The 26,293-nt window shown below is 39.9% G+C and overlaps 1 protein-coding gene across 1 annotated transcript in view; it reads left to right on the top strand.

Annotated features, from left to right (window-relative positions):
* Positions 1-26,293, top strand: part of TMC1 (transmembrane channel like 1) — a 68,262-nt gene that overhangs the window by 9,138 nt on the left and 32,831 nt on the right. The window contains exons 4-6 of the mRNA XM_064438672.1: positions 4,925-5,065; positions 21,348-21,438; positions 22,703-22,784. Coding sequence (XP_064294742.1) covers positions 4,925-5,065; positions 21,348-21,438; positions 22,703-22,784 — 314 coding nt within the window. The remainder of the gene's footprint in view (positions 1-4,924; positions 5,066-21,347; positions 21,439-22,702; positions 22,785-26,293) is intronic.

The raw sequence follows: 26,293 nt of genomic DNA, 5'->3' as shown, positions 1-26,293 counted from the left end.
CCGCTTTGGTGGAATGAAGTCAGGGGTTTGTCACAAGTCCAGGATGGGATCTCAGGAAATGATCAGCCAGACCCTCTGGCAGTGCAGATACCCTGAGGATTAGGTCAAATCTGGTCAGGCAGAATGGGAGCTCAAGCCAGGGTCTCCCTTATTGTAGTTAAATGACCTAAGTTTATGAGCTGTTCTCTGGAGAAAGGGAGTGAAAGTGACAGAGGAGGGGAGCAAATGACAGAGAGGTGATAACAGGTGATATCCCTCCTGCTTTTTTCTTTCCCCAAAACTAAAATCCTCCAAACCCCAAGCTGAAAACCCTTCAAAGACCCAAGGTCTAGTTTTATTTCCACTGCAGAACTAAAATCTTGACACTTTTCATGAGATCTTGTTTCCCATCCAGGTTTAAGTCAGCTTTTTATAAAACATCAGTGGCAAAATTTCAAGAACCCAGAACCAAGGACTGAGATGGGATTTTCCTGTCTGTTTCCCACTCACTCTATTTGAAATATTACTATTCACTTTTCCAAAGCATTTGATGCAACCTGGGGTCTGTGGAAGACTCCACTGACATGGGATCCTTCAAAAAATTATTCTGTATTTTTCTGCCACCCTGTCATTCTCTTGCTCCCCGTCCCTTCTCATGCCATTGAAAGGAAACAACCCCTGGGAATGGTGGATAATGGAGCAGATGGAGCTAGGCATGCTTATCACACTGGAGAGGGAGAGATATTCTCCTTCCCCCACTCAGGACTTGCTACAGCTGTTTGTGTTCCCAAAGACATCACTGGAGAGCACAGCAGGAATCAAAGGAAAGAAAAAATTACAGTAAGACATGCTGTTGCATTAATTTGTGATCCCATTTCAATACACTTCTACTTCATTTCCTTTCCCTACAAGAATGCCTGAAGTCTGGCTTTGTGCTGATTGGCACTGTGGTGCCAATTATACCCCTCTGTGCAGTTTCCTGTACTCATAGCAACAGTTCTGAATGTGTCAATCCATGTTCCTTTGCATATTATTGTCTTCCACTGTAAACATTTACTGAGCATGGATTAAAAAAGGACCACTGAAAATATAAAATACACAGAATCACAGAATCCCAGGTTGGAAGGGACCTCAGAGATCATCTAGTCCAACCTTTAGATTGAATGAGGGCATAATGTTTTTCATTGTCTTCCAAAGTTCTTAACATTAAAATACATATTTTGGGGCTAAATAATTAGAAATTGTTACCTGGATTAAGAATTTTCTCTTAAAGTATTAAGCATAATATTTGAGAAAAAAATGAGGATGTGCTAAAAGATACCTCAAGATCATTATATTTTTAGATTTTTAGGAGACCAGCTGACAAGATTGCAGAGTTATAAAAATACAAATATTTTAAAAGATTGTTAAAAGACAAAAAACAATAATTAAGAACAAAGGAAAATAGGCTGGTGATCAGTTCAGCTGTGATTCAGATAAAAGATCTGCAGACCTTCAGGACAGAAGAGGACTGTGGCAGCACAGAAATATAGCCTGTCTAGCAAGTCTGTGAGGACCTATCACAACTCTGTGTTGATTATTTTTATTTTTTAGTCTGATTATTTTAATCTCTGCTAATTTGTGGTAGTGAGTTTCACAGCTTAATTCCATGGCAAAAGGATTTATTTCTGGGTGAGTTTTAAACCTTCTGCTCTTTGACACTATTGGTTGTTGATGTGGGTGATTCTTATCTGTTAATAAGGGTGTGAGAAGGCCCTGCTCTACACTGGTCATAATCATCATCCCAAAAATATTAATGATAAATTTTTCCTTATAGTCTCACTGTGAAAATCTGTGATATTGCTAGGTTGAAAAGAAAAGTTATTTTGTTCTTCACTGGCTTGTCTAACTGTGACTGTTTGGTCTTAGAAACCATATGCAGCCAACTTGAGCTACAAATTCTCAGAGAAGGAATCTTGTATTCTGCCTAGCCTGTGCAATTTCTGTTTTTACTGTATAGGTCTATATATGAGCAAATCAACTGATTTTTAGTAGGATTACTCAAGAGTATAAAGCTTATGCAAAAAGTCCAGAGGTACATGGAAGATTAAAGCAGTACCAGCACTGCATCATTTTGCTAGAAGGAAGATTGCTGAAGAGCAATAAGTGCCAGGGGATGTTATGGGGATTATCAATAAACAACAGAACTTCACAAAAAACTAAGAAGAAATGTAGTAAAATTTATTCATTCATCACTCTAGATGCTTAAAGTCCTACCAGTCTTTTCCTTGAAAAATTTCAAGCTCCAAGGAAACATTTTTGTCTTAATTTTTACCTCTATAAAATAGCTTATACAAAAATAATTAGAAAAGTAGATTACATCCATAAAGAGGAGCTGAAACTAAAACAGAAACACAGATATATAATACGGGCATAAAACCAAAACACAGTTTAATAGTATGAGAAACTTTATTATGTGTATGATTTAAGGAAGCAGTATTGATTCAAGAGCTCTACCAACCTAGGAAAAGATACATTGTGTGAATTGAGTTGGAGCCAAGGAAGATGGCGGCTTGATGTAAAATTATTTAGTGATGCTCTGTGTTAGCCTGAAGGTCTCAGTGAACCCTTCTGGCCTTCAAATCAAAACCTTTCATGAAAGGCTAACAGTTTTGGTTATAGAAGAACAGAATTCTGATTTTTCTGGCTTGAATCTCATAGTGTTCAACCACTAGAACTAAAGGAAAAATCTGCTGTAACTGCATAAAGTTTGACTGTGTAGTGTAAACACTCTTAAAAATACTGATTTCTTAAAGATGCTTAGGCATTTGAAAATTTTATTAGTTTCCTGGCTCCAAAGGAAAGTGAAAAATGAAAGATGAGATGTGTTTGCAAAGATATATAAAGCAGTATTGGGCAATGAGCGCAAGAGCCAGCTTTATCTTTTGTGTTCTGCTCAGCTTCTTTCCCTCTGTAAGTTCACTGCATTTACACCTGCCACTCATATTTCCCACCATTCTCACTGCAGTATTGTAAGACTGCTTATTTCAATTTTGCATAACCAGCAATCTTCTGTCAAAGGAAATCCTCAATATTAGGCATGTTGCGGTCTGCTCTGTGAAATGCAAAGCCGCTGATTGTAACAACTAAGGATTTAAAGTTCTCTCAAACCAGACTCCTTTAATCCTTCTGTTCTTCTTAAAGACATTTTTTTTTTTTTTGCATTATGATGCCTCAAAATTCTATGCACAAATCTTTTTACTGACCTTCATCCGTTTGACTTAAGGTTTGTTTCATAGAGTTCTTCACTTGCTCATTGCAATACTGGAATAACAATAACTAACTCTGTTGTTCAGTAGCAGTCTTTTTTTCTGGAGATTTATATTTTCTGTGGCACTAGTTTTTATCACATGAAGTCTGAAATTTTATGGCTGATGGGTTTAACTTTCAATGTAACAGTCTTTTCAATAAATAACATCTGAGTCCTTAATAGCAGAGCATCTGATAACTATGACAGCCTCTTTCTTTCCTTTGCTAACTTATTCCTGTGTGTCTGAATTTTTTAAGCTGATCTCCTATAGCTTTTGCTATAATGATGTGTATTTCATAAAAACTAAAGTGTATTTCATAAAAACTAAAGGTAGATGACCAATAAGAAATTTATGTTTTGCTGTATTGAAGAAATAATTTTGCTTTTATGGTATTTGTTTGTTTTGAAACCTTTCATAAATATTCTTGCTGATAAATCCTTCTGTCCTTTATTTCACACAAATTAACCCTTTGACCTTTATGTCACACAAATATTTAACTACAGCTGTGTTATCTGTTTTGGTAGAAGAAAAAGTTTATAATTCTTTAGTTATCCAGAGGTATAGAAACTATACAGTTAGGTGACTTAGGTAATGAATCATTCAGCTCTGACATCAGATTTTGAATATCAAACTCTCAGAAAGGTAATTATAAGCAAAACAGTCTGAAAACTGCTTGCTTGATAAAATCTGTATGAACTTTTCCCAAAACAAACAAGAAAACTATTTTAAAAACCCTGCAGCGCATTTTCAAACATTCAAAACAGAAGAAAAATGGCAAAAGAAAACACAACAAGAAACAAATAGAAATGCATCAAATTGCTTTTAGTAAGACTCACTTAGTGGTAGTCATCACTGTCAGCTTTTTAGGGCAGAAATCAGAGTCGTCTTGTCATTTTCCTGTTTGCTGGCATAAGAGGAAAAACCTGTTGCTAATGATTTGCTATATGCCATTATACGACATTAAGATTGCTCACAGAAAAGGATATCTATGCAGGTTTTAGGAAAGTGGACATTGCCTTAGACAGCAATGTTTTCCAAAGATACTATAAACCAGTGCATGGATAAGAAGTTCAGATTACGAGCACAACACATCTGGAGATGCCGTTGCTATGGCATCTGCTTACCCTGAGTGCTAGGACACATCATAGCCTTGTTGCAATGTGGCTTTGAATCTTTCTCATCTCTTAAATGTTACTGCCTTGATCAGTGGATGGACTGTCATGTGGTGTTTAAACATGTCTTTGCTGTGGCTGTGGTGTCTTTTCTCTCTCCTGTGGCAGAGTGAAGGGCACTGATCAAATTAATTTTTAGGGCTGCAGTTATATTGTCCTCACTTGTCCATTGTGAGTTTGGGCTGGACTCTTAGGAGGCTGGTTACTTCTGCAGCAATAATCAGTGGCTGTTCCCCAAGAGCACTGCCCACTCTCCATGGGATGCTCCTTCAGCTGTGGCTCTGCACTTTGTGTGCAGGCTTTGCCTTTTATACTAAAATTAATAGCAAGTCTAAGTGAACGGTGTCCTCCCTTCTGTGCAACAATAAAGACATTTGTCTAGGTGTCAAAGCTAAAAGCATTAACACCAAGTATGTGCTTCAGTGAAAACTTCTGTCCTTTCTGAGTTTTGGTGATGGTTTTTCTTCCTGCTTTTGTTTGAAGCTCTGATTCTGACTCTGAAGAGGAGCTGATTACAGAAGAGGAATTGGCCAAGCTGAAAGAAGAGGTAGAAGAAAAAAAGAAACTAATCACCGCACTACGAAACAAGCCATGGAAGATGAAAAAGAAATTGTCTGTCCTGAAGTATGGTTTGATTTCCATAGTGAATATCTGCCATCCTGCTTTGCACTTTACACTGTTTTTCTGAACTTTCACTTTATTTCTAGACCTACTGACACAATTAACTTCAAACCATCTCTAATCTCTCTTTCACAGGATGGCTTTCACAGAAAGTGGAGGTAAATGGCATTGCAGATCAGTGCTTTCTTGTCTCTGTAGACCTGAAATCAAATATGAAAAACTCAGATCTTTTTCTTTTTCAAGTTTCCTACAAGATCTTTCATTTTCTTCAGTTAGATTAATGTTGGTAAATTCTTCCACTGGTGTTTGATATCTCATTCAGGAAAAATGATGCAATTTCAGGAATACCTCAAGATTACTGGGATGGGAAGGAAGGTTTTATCTTTCTATTCTAACTTTTTGGAAAGAAAAACAGGTTTTTTTTTTTAACTTATCAAAAAGCAAACTGATTGGAAACTGAGCTCACATTTTCTTGCATTTTTAGGTATGCCACATATAAAACTGTATTTTGCACTAGCAAATCTATTACTACATTTTCATAAAGGCTAAAAAATAAGTTTTCATTTACAGCTTAATTTGCATCAAGCACAGGAAACTGGGTAAACATAGAGAATTTTATTCTTTTGCCAGAAATGTTACACTTCTTTGTTTTGAATAACTATTCACTGCAGTAGTGCCCAAACACCAACAACATGTATGGTCATGTTTTGTTAGATATATCTAACAGAGAAAAGATGGTATCTCCATAGTTTTTGAACTGGATTGAAAACACAGACATAATGGTAGGAGAAAGCATATGAAATACAGTGTGGAAGGTCTACAAATTTTTCCTTCTAGAAGGTAAAGTCCACGAGCAAGTTGAAAGCTTTTGGGTAAGAATTAGAGACTGAGGCAACAAAGAGAACCTTATGGTCAGTGTTTTACTCCAGGCCACCCAGTCAAGGGGAGCCTACTGATGAAGCCTTCTTACTCCAGCTCCAGGAGGCTTTGCACTCACAGGCTCTTGTCCTGCTGGAGGACTTCAACGACCCTGACATCTGCTGGAAAAGTAGCATGGTGAGCTGTAGGCAATCCAGGGAACTCCTGGAGCACATCGAGGATAACTTCTTAAGCCAGGTGATAGATAGCCCTACCGGAGGGGATGTGTTACTGGACCTTTTGGTCACCAGTGCAAGGGAGCTAATCAGAGACGTCAAGATTGAAGGCAGCCTTGCCTGCAGTGGTCATGCATGTTTGCAGTCCTGAGGGATATGGGTCAGGTGAAGAGTAAGGTCAGGACCCTGAAATTGAAGAAAGCACACTTCCAGCTGTTCAAGGAGTTAGTGAATGGGACTCCCTGGGAAACTGCCCTCAGGGACCAGAAGAGGGCTGGCAGATCTTTAAGGATGCTTTCCTCAGAGCACAAGAGCTCTTGATCCCCCTGTGTAAGAAATAAGGAAGGGACAGCAAGAGACTGGCGTGGAGGAGTCGACACCTGCTGGTCAAACTGAAGGGCAAGAAGGAAATGCACAGGCAGTGGAAACAGGGACAGGTGTCCTGGGAAAAGTAAGGATGTTACATGGTTGTATAGGTATGGGGTCAGGAAGATCAAGGCCTAGCTGGAGTGGAACTTGGCAAGGGGTGCAAAGAATAAGAAGGGCTTCTACAGGTATGTCAGCCAGAAAAGAAAGGTCAAAGAAAGTGTACCCCCTGATGAAAGCAACTGGCAAATTGGTAACAATGGATGAGGAGAAGGCTGAGGTACTCAACAACTTCTTACCCTCAGTCTTCACCAGCAACCTCTTCTCCCACACCTCTCAAGTGAATGGACTGCAAGACAGGGACTGGGGGAGTGAAGTCCCTCCCACTGTAAGAAAAGGTCAGGTTAATGACCACCTGAGGATCATGAACATAAATAAGCCTATGGGACCTGCTGGGATGCATCCCAGAGTCCTGAGGGAGTTGGCTGATGTAGTTGCTAAGCCACTTTCCATGACATTTGAAGAGTCATGACAGTCAGGTGAAGCCCATGGGGACTGGAAAAGGGAAACAGTGCATCCATTTTAAAAAGGGTAGAAAGGAGGGCCTGGAGAACTAACATCCTGTCAACCTCACCTCTTTGCTGGGGCAGATCATGGAACAGACCCTCTTAGAAGCTATGCTAAAGCACATGATGGACAGGGAGATGTTTTGAGACGGCCAGTATGGCTTCACCAAAGGCAAGTCCTGCCTGACCAACCTGGTGGCCTTCTACAATGGAGCGACTACATCACTGGACAAGGGAAGACCTGTGGATATCATCTATCTGGACTTCTGTAAGGCCTTTGACTCAGTCCCCCATAACATCCTTTTCTCCATATTGGAGAGATATAGGTTTGATGGATGGACTATTTTGTGCATAGGCAATTGGCTGGAAGGTCACATCCAGAGAGTTAGTGGTGAGTAGGTCAATGTCCATATGGAGATTGGTGGAGAGTGGTGTACCTTAGGGGTCCCTATTGGGACCAGTGCTGTTTAATATCTTAATCAGTGACAAAGACAGTGGGATCGAGGTTACCCTCAGCAAATTTGAAGATCACACCTAGCTGAGTGGTGGAGTTGACACACCTGAGGGATGAGATGTTGTCCAGAGTGACCTGAACAAGCAGGAGAGTGGGCCTGTGAGAACCTCATGAGGTTCAACAAGGCCAAGTGCAAGGTCCTGCACCTGGGTTGGGGCAACTCCCAGTATTGATACAGGCTGGGGGATGAGGGGATTGAGAACAGCCCTGAGGAGAAGGACTTGGGGATACTAGTGGATGAAAAATCGGACATATGCCTAGTAGCCCAGAAAGCCAACTGTATCCTGGGCTGCATCAAGTGTAGCAGCAGGTTGAGGGAGGTGATTCTGCCCCTCTCCTCCACTCTGATGACACCCCACCTGGAGTACTGCATCTAGCTCTGGAGTCCTCAGTCCATGAAAGAAATGGACCTGTTAGGGCAGGCGCAGAGGAGGGCCACAAAAATGGCCAGAGGGGTGGAACACCTCTCCTATGGGGAAAGGCTGAGAGAGCTGGGGCTGTTTAGCTTGGAGAAGAGAAGGCTCCAGGGAGACCTTATTGTGACCTTTCAATGCTTACAGGGGGCCTATAAGAAAGAAGGGGACAGACTTCTTAATAGGGCCTGTAGTGTTAAGGAAAGGGATAACAGCTTTAAACTAAAAGAGGGTAGATTCAGATTAGACATAAGGAAATGAGGGTGGTGAAACACTGGAACAGGTTGCCCAGAGAAGTGGTAGATGCCACATCCCTGGTGTCATGGTTTAACCCCAGAGGTAACTAAGCACCACACAGGCACTTGCTCACTGTCCCCTGGGGCTGAGAATCAGAAGAGTAAAAGTGAGAAAACACATGGGTTGAGATAAAGACAGTTTAATAGGTAATGCAAAAGCTGCACAGGCAAGCAAAACAAAACAAGGAATTAATTCACTTCTTCCCATGGGCAGGCAGTTGTTCAGACATCTCAAGGAAAGCAGGGGTCCATCACGCATAACTGTTACTTGGGAAGACAAACAGCATCATTCTGAACGTCCCCTGCTTCCTTCTTCTTCCCCCAGCTTTATATACTGAGCATGACACCACATGGTATGGGATATCCCTCTGGTCAGTTGGGGTCATCTGCCCTGGCTGTGTCCCCTCCCAACTTCTTGTGCCTGTGGCAGAGCGTGGGAAGCTGGAAAAGTCCTTTGCTAGTGTAAGCACTACTTAGCAACAGCTAAAACATCTCCATATTGTCAACACTGTTTTCAGCACAAATCCAAAACATAGCTCCATACTAGCTACTATGAAGAAAACTAACTCTATTCCAGCCAAAACCAGGACACTTGAAAACATTCAAAACCAGGTGTGGCAGGGCTCTGAGTGACCTGATCTCATTGAAAATGTCCCTGCTCATTGCAGGGGGGGTCGGACAGGATGACCTTTAAAGGACCCTTCCAACCCAAACCATTCTAAGATTCTATGATTAACATCAGCTAGTTCTTTCAGTCTGCTTATATGACATCATAAAAAAGATGTGTTTGAGGTCAACTGGCAAACGTATTTGCAGAGATGGTAAATGGTGATTAACTACAGATAGAAGCCTCTAAATCAGATGTATAATTTTTTACATGGTATGTTTTAGCTCAGCCACTAATTGTGGGTTTGGAGCAGGAGTCCCTCCATGAATGTCTGCAGCATGTGTCATCATTTACAGGTCAGAGGTAGTGGGAATATCAATCTTTTCCAGCCTTAATAATTTACTATTAAATGTTTGTAATTGGATGAGTGCTTCTAGTCATCCTCAGTGAACGCTAAATCAGTGAACATTTTTTATTCTCCCAGCTGGGCTTTCTCAATTAAGCCAACAGTGAGTTTTCAAAATTCCACCTTTGTTATCTGCCTTCTTATCTTAACAATTTCTTTATTAATATTCAGGGTGAGGTGGTCCTTGTACATTCAGCATGGGCAGCAATTCTACCTAAAAGTCCATTAGTTTAACAACTTTTAAATTCTTATATTTATGAAATCAAGGCTGGGAGACTAGGCATGCATTCATTTTTATTTGCTGACATCAGAAGGTTTGTTTTAATAAAAAATATGTATCAAAGTGCTCTTACAGCAGTTTGCAATATCTTTTTTTTTTTGCTTTGCTACAGCCCTCTCTGAAGTAGACTTGGAAGCATATTAGCAGCTTATTTGCCCTACAAAAATCTGTATTCCAAAAGCAAATGGCAGTTCTTCAGATTAGATTATTTATTTTTAATCTACTTTTATTAACTGAAGATTTACATTTGTCACTACTGTTGTATGTCAGGTGAGATTCCAAAAACAGTCAGATTTTATTCCAGGCAATCCCATTCAATTGTCACTGTTCTGTACAGTGTCATGCATATCTCAGCAGACAAAACGCAAAAATCCAGCAAGTGGTTGGAATAAAAAATAAAAGCTAAAAACTACTGTTTGGTTACATTTCAAAATGTGTGAGCTGAGAATTATGCATTTAAATCTGTGTTTAGCATCTTAGATGAAAATGGTGGAATTTGGAATCCTCTGAAAAAATCAAATTAAATAATTTACATACCAAAATACAGTCATAGACTAAGTTTTCTAGAGTTTTTTAATTGGCTTTTTTGAGCCTAAGTTCAAGTGAGTTGCAGTGGAAGACCTGGTGTTATGCTGCTTAAAATAAGAAGTAATATCTTATCAGTGGGTGCTCTATTTTGATTGTAGTTATAACAATACAGAAGTGTGTATATCAGTGCATTTTAGGGTATCTATGTATTTATTTTGTATTTTAACAATTTTTTAAGATTTATAACAGAACTTTTATACAAGAACCATTAGTATAATAGATTGGCAGTATTCTTGTACATGTTGAAAATGGACACACACTGGCTTTAAGTGCCTTAAACTTGTAAATCAATTAGAAGTGTCTTCTGAATACACTTGTGTTAACATCTCCTATGTTGAGACTCTAGTCAACAGTTGTTATTACTGAGTATTTCTCTATGACATCTGTTTCTTTCGCTATGCAGGTTTTAATATATTATAGGGTGAGTAGGAGAAAAAGAAGAACCCTATATTCTCAGAGGTAGAAGAAATTTTGCTATTCTTTGTCTTCCAGCTTCCACAATGAGAAATATTTAATTGGACATTTCTTCTCAGCATTATGAGGAGTGTTCTTTACTGTGAGTTAACCACTACTTCTATGTTTGTTCTGTATTAGCACCTATGCTCCCAAGGAATGCTCAGGGATTTGTTACATATTCATGATAAAATAAGACCAAAAACCCATACTTTTTCATATTATTTGGAAAGTTAATAATAGGGGTGATTATGAATTTTCATTCTAAATATTTTTTAAAAGAAGTCTTAATTTTTCAGAACAAACTATTTTTGGGGAAAAATTTAATTTCCACTAAATTATGTATTTTTAAAAAGTGATAAAATTTTTAAATTGTTGAAACATTTTGTTTAAGCATTTTCAAGACTGAACAACCCCCTTGCTTTGATGATTCAAAACCAGTTTTGCCCAAGGGAGCATTTTTTCATAGTTTAAAAAGTACAGGGTGGGAAGATGATTTCTGCTTAGCTCTAGTGACTACTTTGTAAAATAGTTGATCCTTTCCTTCATTCTTTTTCTCTGAAAATGCATGAATGAACAATAATTTTAGAACACAAATGCAGAACTAGTTCCTCTGAAGAAAATGCCTTCTTTCAAAACTTGGCTGAGATACTCATTGCTGAAATGGCATTCTTAGTATAGCTGTATTGGTAAATTAGATCAGCTTTAATTTCTCATTTATATTCGTGTGTCTAGAAAGATGCATTTCAAACAGCCCCTGGTTATTCTCTGAAGAACCGTGACTGAGGATACTGCTCTGCTGCAGAGTGTCCCTCTGCAGTTTGATGTTAAACTGTGCTATCACTGTCAGTCTCTAACGTCACCTTAAGACATCATGGTCAGGTCTTTACCAGTCTGGAGATGTGAAAAAAGTGAGGAAGAAGCCATGGAGAGGAATGAAAAGATGTTATCCAGGAAACAGCATGACCACTTTCCCAGGCCTTTAGTGATAGACACGTTAAGCTGTGGGGTGGGGGCATAGTGGTCTGTGCTGTTGAGAGCCTGACTGTGGCTGGAGTCCAGAATTTTTCTCATTTCCAGGAGAAATATTCTCCTTCAGAAGAATTTTGTTCTTTTTATTTTCCTTTCACTGGTTTACATGGTTTGTGAGTACTGTTGTTGTGCCTTTTCTATGGGAGATTATAATCTGTGCACATTTCCTCTTGGCACTGCCTACTCAGGCCAGCACAAAATTACCTGAAGAGACATCAGATGATAATGACCATCAATCATTATTTACAAGACTGAAATTTAGAGGGGGGAATAAACTATTGAAAAAATTTTTGGAGTAGAAAAACGCACAAGAGAATAAAACTCATGGGTCACAGCTTCAGTTCTTGTACATTGGAAAACCTCCAGGGAAAGCTATCCAAATTTACCCCTGAGGGACTGGTTTTGGGGACTGCATCCCTGTCTGTGCATTCTCCTGGTTGGGTTTTGCACAGATATAAAGGAAAGGGGAAGGTTTAAAAAATGTGCTACTGTGTTTGGCTCTGGTATACTAATCTTATTCACCTTGTTAGTGCATATAACATTTTAGATAGCCAAAGTTTTGTGCTGTAAAATAGCAAAGACTATTAACAGCTATGGAGTTTATATTATGCTACCATATAGTCAGAGAATTGAGCACAAGAATCCAGAATTGTGCCAACAATGGTCTCTTTAAAGCTTTACTTTAACTTTACAACTTTAAAGCTGTACTACAAGCCAGTTAGCAAACTATCAAAACCAGTGAAAAGACAATATAAATGAGAAAAGTCAGTCACATGTCAAACTTAGGCTTTTTAAAGGGCTTCCAATTAAATACAGACCATAAAGAGAACTGTGACATCTTTTTGGTTTTTCTAAGAAAAACAGAGCAGAGCAGAGCAGTCTCTTCTTTATCTGCCAATGACAGAATATAATGTGGTGATTTTTCAGTATTTTTTTAGCATTGTTCATTATATTGCACAACTTAGATTATCCATCAGGACAGATGAATTGGAAACAGAATATTTTATATTTTTTAAGTATACAAGCTGGAAGATACGTAAGGTGCATGTTTGGGATGGTGGAAATTTCTTATATTTGGATGTGGTCTTTCTACTCCAATGAATCAGTATTTCATCTCTCTTACTGTGGACATACTGACACTCCTGGAGGCCAGCCTGGATGTCCAGGAGGCCAGCTGATTATTAAATAATGCTTTAATTTGCCCATTATTACTGCTGAACTGCGTTTCAAGTGAGCAGTGCCTGACAACTGTTTTGCAGTCAGTTTTTAGCCAATCTTTTTAAGACTTGGAGAAGTCCTGGGTGATCAATATTAGTATGACATTTCTTTTTAATGGGTTTTTAGCTCTTGGAGACTGAAGCCTTCCTGAACTGTTACTGAAAAATGTGAGCAATGAACTTGAATCCTATTCATTAGCAACAACTTCTGAGAGGTGTAATTCGTCCTTTCTCTGAAACACTGAAGTGCCCAAAGTACTGTACAGCTAGCACTTTGGATGCTGTAACTCCACACCTAGTATTAATAATTAACTCAGGCTTCTCTGGGACAATAATGCCTGGCCCCATGCAACATTTAGTAGTTCCTTGTGTCTGTAATTCAGTTAATAAGGTTTCTCTGAAGCTTCTTTAAATTCACAGTTAGCTAACGGGGCATGCTTTGGCCTATCTTGTGATATAGATAATTTAGCTATAACATGATACCAGTGATTACCAAGCTCAGTTTTGTTGCTCTGTGTTGTTTTTGACACATCCTCCTGTTAGTGAAGTTCATTACTTCTAAGTAGGCTTGTGTATACATATGTATATATATGTATGTGGTTTTGGATGTTTTTGTGGTTTCTAAAACAGTTCTGTATGTTTAGGAGTACTTTTGATTGCTTGATCGTTCTTCCTGTCCTCACATTCTATTTTTAGCACAAAAGAAATGGAGAAAAGGACAAAGCATGGCAAAAGACTATAGGGATGTACAAATAGAGGTCTTTCAATGAGATAGTTTAGGCATCAAGGTAGAAACCTGAATCAAGTAACCTATTGGATTATATTTAACAAAAAAAGAGAATGTTTCACAGACGTGGAAAGGACATTGTGAGCCTGTTCCCTGACTGAATGGTGCCAAGTCATTGCTGAACTTTTAAAGCCATGAAGCTTAAGCAGAATTCAGGGAAAGGCCTCCTTAACCTACAAACCACAGAGTTCAGGAGTAACCCAGTGGGACTAGCTTGCTGCAGAGCTGGTGAGGGAAGAAAAGCTGAGGAGGAGAAAGAAAATATGTTCTCTTTGATGGCTCCAGCATCGTCTGGTAGTTATGGTTTCTGTATTACTGCCTTGCACGTAAATTTCTGTCTCATTAGCCATAGGCCCTCTTTCAAGCTCTGCTTCTGCACTGGACTTGCTTTTCAGATATTTCATTAACTCTGGTTGGAATTTTTCTTAGAATCTTGTTGTTTTTGAGATTTGCATTTGATTACCAATTAAATTAGATCATCAAGTCATGCAAATATTAATGGATGTAGTTAACAGGTAGGATGCTGTGGGGCACTTAATAACTCCACTGTATATTTGCATGCGGTGGGGTTCCCTTGCAAGACTTAGTCTCTTTAAATAAGTAGTATGAAAATGCTAGTTACAATGTTATTGGTAAAATCTACCACACACCAAAAGGTAGGACACACTCATAGAACATAAAAGGTAACTTGATTTCATTTATTCCAAGAGGTCAAGAAGACTTTCATTCTTTTCTTTCACAATAATTTTTTTAAAAAAATAATTTCTTTCAACTGCATAGTAATCATAGAATCAATTAGGTTGGAAAGGACACTTAAGATCATTGAGTCTAACCATTAATCTTACACTGACAAGTCCACCACTAAACCATGTCCCTAACTGCCACAACACCATATCTTTTAAATACCTCCAGGGGTGGTGACTCAAACACTTCCCAGGGCAGCCTGTTCCAATACTTGACAACCCTTCTGGTGAAGAAATTTTCCTAATATTCAATCTAAACCTCCCCTCATGCAACTTGGTGTTGTTTCCTTTTGTTCTGTCACTTGCCACTTGGGAAAATAGATTAACATTCACCTCGCTACAACCTCCTTTCAGGCTGTTGTAGAAAGCAATAAGGTCTTCCCTCAGCCTCCTTTTCTCCAGGCTGAATAACCCCAGTTCCCTCAGCCACTCCTTACAAGACTTCTTCTCTGGACCCTTCACCAGCTTCATTGGCCCTTCTCTGGACATACTCCAGCACCTCAATGTCCTTCTTGTACTGAGGGGCCCAAAACTGAACACAGTATTCAAGGTGCAGCCTCACCAGGGCTGAGTACAGGGGCACGATCACTTCCCTACTGCTAGCCACACTATTTCTGATACTAGGCAGGATGCTGTTGGCCTTCTTGGCCGCCTGGGCACACTGCTGGCTCCTGTTCAGCCAGCTGTCGACCAACAACCCCAGGTCCTTCTCCACCACCAGGCAGCTTTCCAACCACTACAAGCCTGTAGTATTGTACGGGGTTTTTGTGACCAAAATGCAGGACCCAGCCCATTGGCCTTGTTGAATATCATACAGTTGACTTTGGCCCATCAATCCAGCCTGTGCAGATGCCTCTGCAGAGTCTTCCTGCCCTCTAGAAGGTCAACACTCCTACCCAGCTTGGTGTCATCTGCAAACCTACTGAGGGTGCTCTTGATCCCCTCATCCAGATCATTGATAAAGATATGAAATGGAACTAGCCCCAGTACTGAGCCCTGGGGAACACTGCTTGTGACCAGCCACCAGCTGGATTTAGCTCCATTCACCCCAACTCTTTGGACCATATAGCATGTGCTACTTTTTTATTAAAAACATAATGATTAACTATGTGATGATTTTGGCTATTACTTCACAAGAATGGGAAATATTAATAGGCACTGTTTTCAAATCATGTGTGAAACACCTTCTTGTCATGGTCAGTGTGAAATATGCATTAATGGCAAATATCATATTAATTCCGAAAATCACAGGGTATTGTAACTAGATTAGAATGCACTTACCCTGTAAATGGAAAACTAAAATAATACTGTAAGTCCACCATTTGGACTTAGTTGATTTTTTTCAAGATTTATACAACAAATTTTTCTGTACAGGAAAGAAATATTAAAAAAAAATGAAAGGAGTTGCTTCATACTTCTTTCATGAAACATGAAAGTACTTTCATAAATATTGTGCATGGATGGGTTCAGCTGGTCTTGTGCTTTAGTCTTGCATGCATAACTCAGTTGACTGCATGTGTAACCGCCCAGTAAGAAGTTTAACTGGTATCAGACAATCATCTGGTTTGTTTGTGCTGCAGTGATGAACTTAGTTCAATGCAGGCTGATGGAGTGAAAATCTGAGAAAAACAGATTATAAAGCAGTAACATTTAGGGGCAGTTTATAACAGTTGTGTAATCAGCACACCCTGGAGCAGGGCACTGTTGGGGAAGAAGGGATGCAGGAAGAAAGGAAACCTCAGGCACTGGCAAAGTAAAACCCAGGGAAGCATTCAGGAGAGTCAGCAGCATTAAACATGGAGACCTGGATCACCACCTTCAAAAAGCAATGTTTTGGTTTGTTCTGGAGAAACAGCTTAAACACTGCTAACACGCTAATTTGAAAGATTGCTTGATGGAGATTCCAGGAGGCAGAGAGGGATAAGAAATACTATTTTTTTTGTAGAAAACCTTGTAAAAAGACATTTCAAACAAGTGAACAGAAGGCTTTGATTAAGAGTTTAAAATAGATCTTGTTATGAATTTCATTATGGGAAGTTTCTTCTTGTTTTGGCTTAGCTTAATTTTATAGGAGAACAATTCTGAGGAGAACTTATGTCTTCAGCTACAGATGCAATATATGTTCATATCCTCTATGGAGGATTTTTTATGTCTTAATGGTTGTTTTCATATTATCCCCTTAAATTCCTAACTTACTGCTTTACTGTATTAAAAAAAACCAAAACCCTACAGTTTGAAAACTTCATATTCTGCAGCATAACTGCACATAATCAGTGACTGAAATCACAGGTTTTCTACAACTCTGTAGGTTTTGATTTCAGTCATTTTTTACGAACAAGCTCCAATGCTTGAATTACCTAGGGATAGAAGTGGTAGTAGAAGGTTTTCCTCTTAAGTCCAGAATACGATATACTGACTTGGGAGATTGGTACATGTCCAGTTTATTTATTCTGGCTTCTTTATGGTACTACTCCAGCATGGACTGCTGAATTTACAAGGAAGATACCATCTGCTGATCAGACTGCCTTATATCAGTGCAACAAGATTTTAAATCCTGAGGATATGGATTTAAAAGGGACTCCCAGACACTGGTTTGCTGAAGCTGAAAGAATCTGTTTTCTCTGACTGATATGGGAGGGCTGAAATTTAAGAGTAGATTTTTTTGAGAATCAAAATGAAAGAATGAGATGTAAGTGCTGAGCCAGAAAATCTCTATAGGACTCAAAGTGGCTTCCAAAATGAAGAAAGCTCAGTCAGTGTCAAAGTTAGCTAAAGTACAGACTCCAAAATCCAGAATACAAATGTGATCCAGAAGTGCAGAATTGAGAATAAAGGATCTTCAGCCTTAGAAAGACATTGACTAGATCCCCAAGGAACACTTTGAAGTGGTGAATAGGTGGGATATGTGGCTGTGCTGGTGGCTGGATATTTTACCTTTTTTATCTGGACCTGTGCGTGTCTTGTCCCACAGGGAAAAGGAAAAAAATTAAACAAGAGTGACTGGATTGGGATTCATGTCATTGTATGTAACTTTTTCCTTCTGCCAACCTGTGTCTTTGAAGGAGAAAATAGGATCTCAGATGGTGGGAAAAGGCATGCTGAACTCCTGTGGAGGTCAGGTGAACTGGAACTGGTGCTGATATATCACCAGCTAGTTTAGGTGTGAGCAGTCAGAGGGTTTGAGTGCTCAGAGGGCTCTCAAAGAAGTAAAGGTCTCAAAGACTGAAAGCTAAATTCAGTTACTCAATTTTGCACTGTCTTGGGAAGCACAGAAACAAAAGGTTGTTCGGAGCCTTGGTACTGCAGCTAAAGAGACTGTTGCAGTGGGTGTCTAGTAGGAAAAGGTATTTACAGGTCTTCAAATGATAGTATGAAGATCACCCTAAGCTTTTGCAGTTGCTAAAAATACACAGTATTTTTAAAGATGTTGAGATTTTCAACCATGACTTAAGTGAAATTACAACACAGCTAATAGCCTTCTTCACACATAATTTTATTCTCCTTTATCACAGCTACACCATTATTCTGCCAAAACTGTAGTCATATTTTTTGCAGTTTAACACAGTCTTTTTGTTTGCTTACATAAAATATGTGAGCAGAAGATATAAGCATGATAATTTCACTCAGTGAACTTACTTGTAGCATTTCTGAAGAGATTCACATCACAATATTTTCTCAATAGCCTATCTTTTCCCAAGTGCTTAGTATAATATAAAATATATATTTTACATATATAGTATGTGTACACACTATATATAATAAATATACATAATACTGTACATAATACAAATACATAATACTGTATATATAGGGTGTATATAATACACAATGTTTGGCAGACACCTAGTGTGATGGCAAAATAGTTATACAGTCTTGTGCACACACTGACATTTAAAAATTCTTAATCTGTTTTCCAGTATTTTAGATCAGGACATTTAACCTCTAGGGCACATTTTCTCAGTAGAGAAAGACATGAAAGTCATACTTATAAATAAAAATTGGATGAAATGGAGGAAGTGATGAAAATATTGTGGAGTTCAGGATCCTGATGAGTGTGCTGAATGTCAGCTCTAAGACAAGGGTTCTGGATTTTAGGAGAGCAAACTTCAGTTCACTCAGGCCTCAGCTGAGAGGGATTCGACGGGAAGCTTCCATGGAAGACAAAGGAGCTAGTGAACGCTGGGAGTTCTTCAAGAACTCTCTCTTGGAAGCACAAAGCCAATTTATCCCTTACAAAGGAAAAGGAAGTAAGTGGAGCAAGAGGCCCCCTTGGCTCAACCATGACTTCCTGGGTCTACTCAAATGCAAAAGGGAAGCATACCAGAGATGGAGAAGTGGAGGATTATCCACTGAGAGCTACAAGGGCATTGCCAGAGTGTGCAGAGAGGCAGTTAGAAAAGCAAAAGCCCAGCTCGAATTGAAACTGGCTGTAGACATCAAAAATAACAAGAAAGGTTTCTTCAGGTGTGTCAACCATAAGCATAAACAGAAGGAAAACATAGGCCCGCTGTTAAACGGAAAAGGAGAGTCAATCACCACTGATGCTGAAAAGGCAGAGGTCCTCAACACTTTCTTCACTTCTGTGAAGAGGTCCCAGGCTGGGTCCCAGGCTTTTGGAACAAAATTGCTGGGTGATCCAAACTAGACCCACTATCAGTGAAGGAAGAGTTAGTACATGAATTACTACAGAAGCTTGACCCCTGCAAATCGATGGACCCTGATGCCATCCACCCAAGGGTGTTGAGAGAGCTGGCTGACACCATTGCAAGGCCACTCTCCATAATCTTTGAGAAGTCATGGAGAACGGGTATGCCCCAGAGGACTGGAGGAAGGCAAATGTTACTCCTCGAGGGAGGATCTGGATAACTATAGGCATCAGCCTTACTTCAATCCCTGGGAAAGTTATGGAACGAATCCTCCTGGGGGCCATCACAATTCAAATGAAGCACGTGATTGGGAAAAGCCAACATGGCTTCACTAAAGGCAGAGCATTCTTGACAAACCTGGTGGCCTTCTACGACAAAGTGACTTGCCTGGCTGACATGGGTCGGGCGGTGGACATTGTCTACCTGGACTTCTCCAAGGCCCTTGATACGGTCCTCCCCCAGCCTCCTCCTAGAGAAAGTAATGCATTGTGGCCTAGACAAGTGGTCTGTGCAGTGGGTGGGGAATTGGCTGACAGGCCGCACCCAAAGGGTGGTGGTAAATAGCTCCTTTTCAAAGTGGCAACCTGTCACAAGTGGTATCCCCCAGGGATCAATATTGGGCCCAATGTTATTCAATATCTTCATAAGTGATCTGGATAGCGGATCAAGTGTCACCTGATGAAGTTTGCGGATGACACCAAGTTGAGTGGGGAAGTAGACACTCCAGAAGGGAGAGCTGCTCTGCAGGAAGATCTGGATAGGCTGGAAGAGTGGGCTAACAAGAACCTTATGAAGTTCAACAAGGAGAAGTGTAAGATCATGCACCTGGGAAAACATAATCCAGGAGTGCAGCACAGACTGGGATCCACCTGGCTGGAGAGCAGCTCTGTGGAAAGGGACCTGGAGGTCCTGGTGGGCAGAAAGCTCAACATGAGCAAACAGTGTGCTGCTGCAGCCAAGAAGGCCAACAGGATGCTGGGTTGCATCAGAAAGGGCATCACCAGCAGAGATAAAGCAGTCATTATCCCACTCCACTCAGTGCTGGTCAGGCCACACCTGGAGTACTGTGTGCAGTTCTGGTCCCCGCTATACAAAAAGGACGTGGACAGGCTTCCCAGTCCAGAGAAGGGCCATGAAGATGATCAAAGGACTGGGAAGCCTGCCATACGAGGATAGGCTAGGAGAGCTGGGTTTGTTCAGCCTTGAGAAAAGGAGGCTTAGAGGGGCTCTCATTACAGTGTACCAGTACTTAAGGGGTAGCAACAAAGAAGATGGAGAGTCCCTTTTTACACGAGTCACATGGATAGGACAAGGGGGAATGGACACAAGTTGCTTTTGGGGGGATCCCAATTGGACATGACAATGAAATTTTTCACGGTGAGGACAGTCAACCATTGCAATAATCTCCCCAGGGAAGTGATTGACTTGGCAACGTTGGACACCTTCAGGAGTCGTCTGGACAGGGTGCTGGGCCATCTTGTCAGGACTGCGCTCTTCCTAGAAAGGTTGGACTAGATGATCCCTGAGGTCCCTTCCAACCTGTGATTCTGTGATTCTGTGAAATATTAGTATGTTCTTGAGCTCACCTTTTTTATTGTTTTAATCCATGGACATTATGGCTTTTTAAAAAAATTTAAAAATCTTCCTTTCATAATTGTGTCACCAGGGTCTTATTTAAGTTCCATATTTTTATCAGCAAAATTTTAGTCTTTTGGAGACCACTGAAGATACGCTTCTAAGAAATTACTCTGAGAATGGTATAGTTAGAGATGATATATGCAGAAATTCTGAAGAGTTGAATTAAATCTAGTCTTGAGAAGGAAAGGCACAGGGGAACCAAGTGCATACATAACTTGAAAATAAAAAATTAAAATAGATTTCCATTAGGTAGCTGGGCAACAATTCATATTAGCTGGAAACAGGAGGAATAACAGTTTGTGAGTGGCACAAATGGACAGCAGCTGAACTGCAAAAGGAAGTCACTGTGACTAAAAATATTTGTTAACATTAACTGGATGTAGGCAGATTTCAGAGCTCCAAATGCATTTGGATTAAAGCAGATGACTGAAGTTGCTTGTTCTGTTTGCACTACATATAATTACTCTTGTGTGAAATACAGAATCTCAGAGCTTTTCTTTCTAAATATTACTGAGGGAACAAGATTATAAAAAACTCTATGAGGAGTTAGAACACATAAAAAATGATGTTGTTATGGTAGAGACAATATGAAATTTACCATGACATCATATTTATCTCTCTTTTGCCCTAATTTTCCAGGGAGGCCCAGCTTTTCGTTGAAAAGTTTGAAGGTGCTCTTGGAAAAGGAAAAGGAAAAAAATTCTATGCATACAAAGTGATGATGACCAAGGTAAACTTATTATTTCACTAGCTTAATGTAATGCAAATGGGAAGCCTTTTGCAGATTATTGCCATATGCACCCATCTCCCAAAATAGAGTTCCTTGTCTTTCTTTGCATTTTAACACTTTTCTTTCCCCTGCTCTTTCTTGAAAAGATCTCTAATACAAGCTCACATTTTTTGAGACTTGTCGTCAAAACAAAAATCAACTCTTTTGCAAGAGTTTGCAAGACTTTAGTATCTTGTGAAAGTCAGTTTCTCTTGGTGTAGATTGGGTTTTTTGGTGGACTGAATCCCAAACTCAGTCTTTGCCTTGAGACAGCCCTCTGTGAAGGATGAAGAAGTGTCTTTTTGCACCACAGTGAAAATACTGTGGGCACCTCCACAGAGCCAAGACCCTAGGGCCATGTATTCCCTAGGAAGCAGTATGGATCTGTAGGAATGTGACTGAAAGGTCTAATAGAGGTTGCTGAGGATCCAATGTATGCCTTCTGACATATCTTTCTTCAGACTAAGTCCTGTGTTGTCCCAAAGACTAGATACCCAGTAGCAGTGGATGCAGATTAGCATGCTCCTCACGTACACTCCTCAAGTACATCTTTTGACTTAGTTTTATGCTCTGGCACTGCTTTACAATGAAAATATAAGTGTGGTAGGCTGGGATGGTTTGGGAAACTCACTTCAAAAGCACACTTTTGCCCCAAACTAAAATGCTGATGCAGAATGGTGCTAAGACTATTTGGCAGGACTACTTGCTATAGCCAGTCTTACCCTTAGTTAGACTGGATTTTTTGCAAGCAGTTGTGTAGTCACATCTCATAAGAATTAATGTTCACAAAAAATAACTAGACTGTCACACTCAGCTGGGCACAGGAAGCTCAATTACAGAAGTTACTCTTATCCAATATATAAATACTGGATAGATAATTGTAATTAAATGACACAGCTTGAGCTCCAGATCTGAATTTTGAACAGGAAAGGAAATAACAAATTAAATTCTCAGAAACAATCCTAAAAAAACCAAATGGCATGAAAGAAAGGGATTATTTAACCACTCTTCTTGTGGAAGAAATAAGGACTTCATGCAAAGCCAGTAGGAGACATATTAAGGACAAAAAGAGATGGTTCTTCATAAGCTAGTTCTTCTATTGCGGTGGGCTCTGATCAAAGGATATTGTGGATGATTAAGGGGTTGCAGTAGCTCAAGGGAAAATTGAGCTTCTGGGCACTGAGGTGATGGTGTTGGTTATTTTTTTATCTGTGACCCTTTTCAGAAATGGATGAAATTTCAAAGAGATTTTGAGAATTTTAAGACAGCCTGCATACCCTGGGAAATGAAAATCAAGGAGATTGAAAGTAAGTACTTATGGAAGGTAATAATAGTATCTAGTATCATATTCCTGATGCATGCCAAAACGGTAATTTACTTTTTGACACTTTAGAAATACACATCTGTATTCAATGTGTAGTACAAACTCAATGAGTGTTTATTTTTCATTATCATTTTTGAGCTTGATATTATAGCTATTTGAAATTTTCCTTCAGAGAGTGTTAGTCACCTTACAGATAAAAATCCTCAATGCACAAAGTTCAGAAGCCAGTGTTGAAGCTAATCCTGGAAAAGTGGAATTTGGATTTAGCTATCACTTTCTTTCACTTTATTTTGTCTGTATTTATATTATAATTATTTCTGTGCTGTTTTTTCATCAACCTCAGGCTTCCATAGGAGGAATTTTGGTTTTATTTCTCTCACAACCCAGAGAAAACAATAGTGGTCTTGGATATCCCCATACATTAAGCATAAATATACACAAAACAGTGTAGTTAGTACTATGGCTATGTTAGCACAGTAGATTTTTGGCACAAGTCAGTTTTGTGTTTCAGTTCCAGTCATGAATTTAAACTGCAGCCCTCTCTTTAAAGGAATCACAGAATCACAGAATGGTAGGGGTTGGAAGGCACCTCTTGAGATCATCTTGTCCAACTCCCCTGCTTGAGCAGGGACACCTAAACCAGGGTGCACAGGAACGCGTCCAGGTGGGTTTTGAATGTCTCCAGGGAAGGAGACTCCACAACCTCTCTGGGCAGCCTGTTCCACTGCTCTGGCACCCTCACAGGAAAGATGTTTTTTTCTCATATTGAGGTATAACTTCCTGTGTTTCAATTTGTGCCAATTGCCACTTGTCCTCTCATTGGGCACTATTGAAAAGAGCCCAGTCCCATCATCCTGACACCCACCTTTTAGATATTTACAAGTATTAATAAGATCCCCCCTCAGTCTTCTCTTTTCCAGGCTGAACAAACCCAAGCCTCTCAGCTTTTCCTCATAAGGCAGATGCTCCAGTCCCCTGATCATCTTGGTAGTTCTCCACTGGACTTACTCAAGCAGTTCCCAGTCCTTCTTGAACTTGGGGGGCCCAAAACTGGACACAGTACTCCAAATGTGGCCTCACTAGGGCAGAGTAGAGGAGGAAGATAACCTCCCTCAACCTGCTGGCCACACTCCTTTTAATGCAGCCCAGGATACCATTGGTCTTCTTGGCCACAAGGGCACATTGTTGGCTCATGGTCAGCTTGTTGTCCACCAGCACTCCTAGGTCCTTCTCAACAGAGCTGCTTTCCAGTAATTCAGCCCCCAGCCTGTACCAGTGCACGGGGTTGTTCCTTCCCAGGTGCAGGACCTTGCACTTGCTTTTGTTGAATTTCATGAGGTTCCCCTTGGCCCAGCTCTCCAGCCTGTCCAGGACTCGCTGGATGGCAGCACAGCCTCCTGGTGTATCAGCCACTCCTCCCACCTTGGTGCCATCAGCGAACTTGCTGAGGGTGCGCTCTGTCCCTTTGTCCAGGTCACTGATGAATATGTTGAACAGGACAGGACCTAGTACAGACCCCTGGGGAACACCCCTAGTTACAGGCCTCCATCCAGACTCTGCCTGACTGATCACAACCCTCTGAGCTCTGCTGTTCAGCCAGTTCTCTGTCCACCTCACTGTCCACTCATCTAACCCACACTTCCTTAGCTTGCCTGTGAGGATGTTATGGGAGATAGTGTTGAATGCCTTGCTGAAGGTGTTACAAAATACCTTTGTGGGAGGGAATAGTTTATGCTCAGCAAACATTTACAGTTGTTAGCTTTGAACTAGTTAACTTCTTAGTATAAGTATTCTTTGTGGTCCTACTTCAAGATGATTCACATTTACTGATTTCAAAGTGAGCTCTTTATAAAAAAAATCCAAAGAAAACAAGGCAGTAAGTGTTTACAGTAGAAAATGGGAGAAGTAAATATAATTTTCTAATTGCTGAGAAACCCTAATCTTAATTCTTCAGTCCTTGTAAAACACTGCACCTGAACAAGCAAGCATGACTTGTCCAAAAGAAAACAGTTTCAGAGTACTATCAAACTTTGCCCTATAAATTAGCATTAGTGCAGGACTATCATGATACCTACCTTGAAATTTAGAGGATCAACAAAGCAAAGGAGAATAAGCCATATATTAATAGAATGACATCTTCACTGTGATGCAGTTCAGGAGTTAACATGAAAGAGAGGCTCTTTTTTAGAAAATCTGATGCTTATACTGTAGTGTTGTTGGGTGTTGGTCCATCCTCAATAGTAGCCAGGGTTGTAGACAGACTGAACATGAAAAGTTAATTAAGGTCCTGTATAGCGGCAAAGCATCAGTTAGGTACTACTGGGGAAGATTCCTCTGACTTAAAAAGAAATATGGTACAGGTAAAACAATGTTAGATGACACAGAAAGTTTTCTCTCATGCAAACTGAAGATGATAGGTAGCTGTGCCGCCCTATCACTGCCAGCTGATGCAGGAAACTTAATGGGAAAAGCAGCATTGAAATAAACATACTTTATGAGAACCACAAAACTGCTAAATTAATGTAAAATCAATAGAAATAGTATAGCTTTACGAAAAAAGATAATATGAAGAATGTGTTGCACGGGGGGAACTGGCACACCTGTGCCTGGCAGTGCCACTGAACTGAAAAGTTGCTTGGGCCATTACTTGTACTCTACAAAGACCTGGGAAAAAAATGCTTCATTCTGAGCAAACTCACTGTATCTGGAGTTGTGCTGGTGTGTCTGGGAACTCCCAAGGTGTAAGACACAAGTTTTACCAGGCTTTTTCTTTGTTACCATAAATTTCAGCTTGATGCGAAAATTTAAACAGACTTCAAGAAGATACTTTTGATAAACAAAGGGCTCCTTTAGGTTAAGTCAGACTAATATAAGGAGACCAGCTAATGTTACAGGTAAATCTAAGAGCACCCTGTCTGCTTTGAAGAAACAATTCTGATTTTATTTCAAGGCTGCTTGTAAATACCCCAAAACCACCTTGACCACATCAGGTCAGATAATTCAACAGTCACACTACTGTGACTTACATGTGCTACAGAAGAGTATAGAAGAAAAAAAAATATTCCATTTTAATCATTATTAATATTGGCATGAGAAGACATACTCCTGTTTTAAACCCTTCGTACTATGTCCTAAACTACAAACTTCCATTAACCACACACTTAAACTTTATACAGGGATTGTTTCTTGTGGGTCTTGGGACCGGCAGTAAGGGAATTATTAATGTTTAGATACCAAAAATCCCAAAAGAGTTTTCCTTTCTGTGATAATTATAATAAACAATGTCACTTATTAATAATGAAGAAAAGAACAAAGAAATAGAGTAGTAAAATAAGAAGAAAGCAAAGTACTGACTACAGTTAAGCTCTAGCAAGAAAACTCATCTTTAACCTCTGCTTAGTTTTATGATACTCCCAATATAACAAATAGGGGCCTTCTTGTCACAGCCCTCCTCAGTTGAGCACTATACCAGCTACAGTGATGAATAACCAA

Source organism: Phalacrocorax carbo, chromosome Z (genome assembly GCF_963921805.1).
Source record: "Phalacrocorax carbo chromosome Z, bPhaCar2.1, whole genome shotgun sequence".
NCBI lineage: Eukaryota > Metazoa > Chordata > Aves > Suliformes > Phalacrocoracidae > Phalacrocorax > Phalacrocorax carbo.
The sequence above is the reverse complement of the archived record's forward strand: the minus strand, read 5'-3'. Positions and strand labels throughout refer to the sequence as shown.